General features: G+C 53.3%; 1 protein-coding gene across 1 annotated transcript; it reads right to left on the bottom strand.

Annotated features, from left to right (window-relative positions):
• Window positions 1-985: 985 nt before the first annotated feature.
• LOC119055835 (leukocyte immunoglobulin-like receptor subfamily A member 6) lies at window positions 986-3,285 on the bottom strand (the record flags this gene model as incomplete). Its single annotated transcript, XM_053662572.1, is given in 7 exon segments — window positions 986-1,015; window positions 1,017-1,327; window positions 1,587-1,883; window positions 2,099-2,407; window positions 2,553-2,837; window positions 3,023-3,058; window positions 3,180-3,285. Coding segments are annotated over 7 exon segments (1,302 nt in total), but the record flags the coding sequence as incomplete, so codon positions are not given.
• Window positions 3,286-5,368: the final 2,083 nt, after the last annotated feature.

Consider the following 5,368-nt stretch of genomic DNA (forward strand, 5'->3'; position numbering starts at 1 on the left):
CAGACATGAACCCGATACTCAGAAATGAGAAGGGAACACCCAGCCCCACAGTAGCGGCAGCAGAGCTGGGACCTGAACCAGGTCTGACTCTAGCCATTGTTCCCTCCTCTGAGTGAGCACCTGAGCTAGAAATAGACCTGATGCCCCAAACCCATGTTATTCCTGTCCCTCCATGTCCAGTGTCACCATCACCGCTGCAGAGCACACAGTCTCCATGACATCATGTCCTAAAGCACCTCCTTTTGAGCCCCTCCCCCCCCAAGAAGGTAAGAACCAGAACTGAAAGGAAATCTAACCTCTGGGCCATGATTCTCTCCTTTTACACTTGGAGACAATAAGGCACAGGGAGGGGAAGGGTGTGTCCAAGTCGGAGCCTCCAGAGGTGCCTGAACTTGCCCAGGACTCAGCCCCTGTCCCCCTGGCCACACCCTCCACCTCCCCACAGAAACCCTCACTTACTGGTTTGCAAGACTGACTCTACTTGGAAAGGGGGGTGATGGGACAAACCTCAGAGCCCCTGCCACTCTGTTGTTCCCTGTTGGGTTTGTCCTCAACTTCTAGCCCACCTGGGACTCAGTCTGTTTGTCTCTAAGATCCTAGGGCACTGACTTCCCTGAGAGACTCGGAATGGCCGTTGGGTAGGCTGTGCCGTCTCTGAACAGAGGGCCCCACTAACTCACTGGTTGTAGAAAGGGGCCCAGTGGGTGGTGGACTGGGCCTCAGAGCATTCTGGGAAGGAGGACACAGATGGGTTAGAGTCTGGTGTGGGCCCTGGGGTCCCACAGCTCTAAGACTCTTCCCATGCAGCTGTGCAGTGGCCCATTCAAGCCCCTGCTGCTGAGCACCTGGCATTGTCTGTGCTCAGGTGAGGGAGAGGGGTGGACGTGTGTAGGAGGGTCTCTGAGGGGGCAGGTCTCTGCTGGGTGACCATCCCTGGAGCCCTGTCCCTCCCCTTGCAGCCCACAGTTCTTCTGGGGAAGAGGACCTGAGCCAACAGCTCAGAAAGACAGTCAGGGGGTCTTACCTGAGACCAGGAGCTCCAGGGGGTCACTGGGCTGTGACAACAGGTAGGGTCTATCGTGGTTTGCACTGTAGCACCTGTAGGTCCCCCCATGGGCTGAGGTCACAGGACCCATGGAGAACTCTGCCTGGTGCTGCTGAGCTCGAGACTGTGATCTGAGACGCAGCGGGGGACTGGCTGCCCCCTCCTTGGTCAGAAGGAAAGTGTCCCTTGGGCTCTGTGACTGACACAGCAGGGTCACGTTCTCTCCTGAGGCCACTGTGGGGCCAGGCTGCACCGAGAGGGAGGGTCTGTCAGGGAGCCATCCTAGAGAGAGGGGTGGGTGGGTGAGGGGCTGCTGCCCACTGTGTTATGACCCAAGAGTCACTAGGCCCCTTTCTGACGACCCTCCTTTCTGTCTGTCTCTGGTTTCTGTGAGTCTCCCACTCCCCCTTTCATCACGTATTTCTTTCCCTCTCTCTCTCTTAGGGGACCCCACACTCCTTGTCCTGACCATCACCATCTGAGACTTCCTGCAGGGCCTGAGCAGACTCTGGTTCCCCAAATGATCCCACTGGTTTCTCACCTGCCACCAGGATGTCCAGGGGGTCACTGGGGGCTGACCACTCAGAGGAGAGGCTGTGTCCACCATAGCACCTGTACTGGCCCCCATGGGAGCCATTCACAGTGTCCAGGTGGAATTTGGCCTGAGAGAGCCCCGCCTTGGGCTGCAGGTCAGTGATCTGGGGGAGGTCTTGTCCCCCTGTCTTGGACAGAGCAAATCTGTCATAGCCGATGTTAGACAGACACTGGAGGGTCAGGCTCTGTCCAGACCCCACAATGGGGCCCTGCTGGGTCAGGAGGGAGGGCTTCCTTGAGCTACCTGCAGGGACCAGACAGGAATGACAGGGCTGCTCCTGCCATGAACCCTCCTCCTGGCCTGGCCCCCAGGTCCCCCTGTCCCTCTGTGTCTCTGACGCAGGAGCCCCTGTGCCCCCCTCACCCCACCTTTCACACAAGGCTCCCCTCCCGGTAAACACCCCAATAAACTGTCTGGTGCCTCAATATATGGATAGAACCAGGATAGGACTTCCTCACCTGAGACCAGAAGCTCCAGGGCATCACTGGGCTGTGACCACACCTGGGGTCTGTTTCTGTAACAGCCATAGCATCTGAATGTCCACCTGTGGCTGGGAATTACAGGGCCCACAGAGAACCGGGCCTGGGACTCCCCACTGGGGTGTTGCTGTGAGTCCAGGGTCCAGGAGAGCCTGTCTTCTCCTTCCTTGGTCAAAATGAACCTGTTGAATTTCTCCCATGAGCCACACTGGAGGGTTACATTCCCTCCTGAGGTCACAACAGGGCTGGGCAGGGCTGAGAGGCTGGGTTTGCTGTAGTAGTAGGATCCTAGGAGAGAAGGAGGCAGCATGTGTAAATGGGGCTCACACCTCCCTCATTTACCCCAGGGCTGGGCTGTGAGGAGGAGACCCCCTAAGAGCATCCCCCTTCCTGAGGGCAGAGCCTGAGGCTGGGACCCCTGGTTTCCCCTTACCTGTTAACACCAGCTCCAGGGGGTCACTGCGCTCTGACCAGCCAGTGAGGCTGACATAGGAGCAGTGATATTTTCCTGCATCATGCTCTGTCATGTGTGTGATGGAGAACTTGACCTTGTCTCCTGGATATAGTGGCTTCTGTCTACGCCACGGCTGTGGGCTTCCATCTTTATCCAGACGGAACTCAATGGCCTGCAGGGTCCCCTGACACCAGATGGTCACAGAGCTCCGCAACCGGGTTATGGCGTCTGGCTCAGCCCAGAGGGTGGGTTTGGCAAGGGTCCCTGGAAGGAATGAGAGCCTGGGTCACAAGACATTTCCATCCCAGTGCCCAGATCTCACCCCAATCTTCTCAGATGTCCCCCATTCATTAACCCAGAACTTATATTCTCCATCCACAGCTGCCTGATGAGGAAACACCTTGTCCTTTATGTGGAGAGGGTCCTGGGACATTTGAGGACAGACTCACCTGCCTGCACTGGGGTCCTCAGGCCCACGCTCAGCCCTGCAAGACAGTCCCTGTGAGAGATTTGCCCTGAGTCGTGAGTGGAACCCTCCTTCCCGGGAGCCTCCCCAGCCCTGGGGTCCTGACAGAGCAGGGCTTCCCCTCTCCCCTCACATCTCACCAAGGAAGAGCAGGGCCATGAGTATGGGGGACATGGAGTCTCCACTCTGAACCCAGCTGTGCAGAAGGAAGAGACCACGGTGTGTTCAGTGTAGACAGACTCTCAGGGTGTGGCCAGTGGGAGGCTGGCCGTTCCTGTCACGGGGTTGTTACGTCACCAGACCCCGAGGAAGGGGAACAGTGTGTCTTCAGGAGTCCGGCCCTTGTTCTCATGATGGAGGAAGAATTAAACCTGGAGCCTCCTGAGATGCCCCTTGCAGATGAGGTGACCCAGGGCCTCACCTTCCAGGTCAGAGCCTCCCCCATGGGATCCCATTCCCTCCCTACCTGACCATCAGCCCCTCCCCATGGGTCCTTCCCATGCACAGTGGTCACCCAGACCCTGGAGATGCTTCAGAAACACAGGGGTCCCTGTGCCTGCAGAGCTCAGCTCAGCAGAGACACTGTCCCCTCCTCACTGTGCAGTGCAGGCAAGTGTCACTGTGACAATGAGCACAAAGGAAAGACACAGGGAAGTGAGGGAAGGGCACACGTGCATTTTCCTGACCCCGGAGTGAGTCTTTCTTTCTAACCCAGCCACTTTCATCAACTTCTCATGTTTTCTTACCAGCAGTGTCCACCCACCTTCCTGGGGACAAGCCTCTGAGTGACCACTGCCCCCCTCTGTGCCCTTGTTTCCTGGTTCAAATCTCCTCCTTGTTCTGTGGTTCTTTATTCAAGGTTCAGGGGACATTGTATTGGGTTACAGTACTGATTTTTACTTAAAGCAGATATTTACTTAAATACTCATCATCCAATGTCCTTGTGTCCTTGAGTGGTAATGTCCAGTCTCTGCCTCTGTCTCCTCATTTGGATCCTGTTGTCACAAAGCCCAGTCCCTACAGTGGCTGTGGGTCAGTGGCGCTGGTTCATGGGAAGGAGGCTTTCAATTCCAAACCAGATGAAGACGTGAGTGGGCTGGGACATGAGAGGGTCAAGGTGTCCAGGGTCAAGGGCAGGATTGTTTTGTCTACTCAAGACCCTGTCTGTTGTGAACACCAAGCACAGCTACTCACAACAGTTCTGAAGTATGTAGGTCAGATACATGCAGGAAAGAGAAATGAAATCCCCAAATAGAGAGGGACCCACATGGAGGACAGAGACTGTGACTGAGTGGCCCCCAGCACCCAGGCTATTTTCTAGGATGCAATTGTGAGAGACTAGAATTAAAAAACTAACATACATGAAGACTAGAAAGTGGGTGTCCAATGAATACTGAGAGGTTTGACAGGAGTGGGGAGACTGGTGCCTGTGTCTGCCCTAGAGACCAAGGTTGGCCATTTGACAGAGGGGCAGAGAGACTCTGCAGTATCAGGGAGCATGCGTATGGTGTAGGATGAAATGTGTCCTTTTATTCATGGCAAGACGGGGGGATGGTGGTAGCTGACTTTCAAACAAACTCAATACTAATAGAGGGGGGAAATATATTCATGGACTTCATTGTAAATGTAGAATTCTGTACAGACCCAAATGTTTATCATAAGCTAGGTGAAAGGGTCAGAGGGGAATGACCCATTAGTCTCGCAAGAGAAAGTCAGGTCTGACCTGCTTGAACTCTGGTCTCTGGTGTCAAATCCACCACAGCAGGCTCTGGCTTCTGAGGGCTTGGCATGTAGAATCAAAACCAACAGAGAAGTCCCACACCTTGTGTTGGAATGATATCCTTTATTTGAAAAAAGCAAATGTCTTCAACTATCCTAATGAAAATAAGAACTTCACAGACATACAAGTTCTCCAATATTTTATTGTTTACATGCTCAGTGAAAGCAAATGAAAATAGGCACTTAAGCCAGAAGAATAATGGACAAAAGTGGAGTCACAGAGAAGGGGAGGAAGCAAAAGTGGTTCACAATCATAAATTCCAATAGTAACAATGGGGGTAACTGCCCTAATTGGAAATGCACATACAACGTCAAAATGAGTTGATGTAATTACATAAAACATAATTGATTCAAAATGGCTCTGGAAATTTTTAAAAACTATTTAAAATGAAACTTAGCTACTATTTAAATGAAAAGGTGGCAAACATTCAAAATGACTGATTTATCATCAAACATCGAGACTTCTGCCCAAGATGGCGGCATAGGTAAACATGGAACTCACGCTATTCCACAAGAACCACCAAAGGACAATGAAGTGACAGAACAATTA

Source organism: Artibeus jamaicensis, unplaced genomic scaffold (assembly GCF_021234435.1).
Source record: "Artibeus jamaicensis isolate MK-2021 breed Jamaican fruit bat unplaced genomic scaffold, CSHL_Jam_final contig_2566, whole genome shotgun sequence".
Classification (NCBI taxonomy): Eukaryota; Metazoa; Chordata; class Mammalia; order Chiroptera; family Phyllostomidae; genus Artibeus; species Artibeus jamaicensis.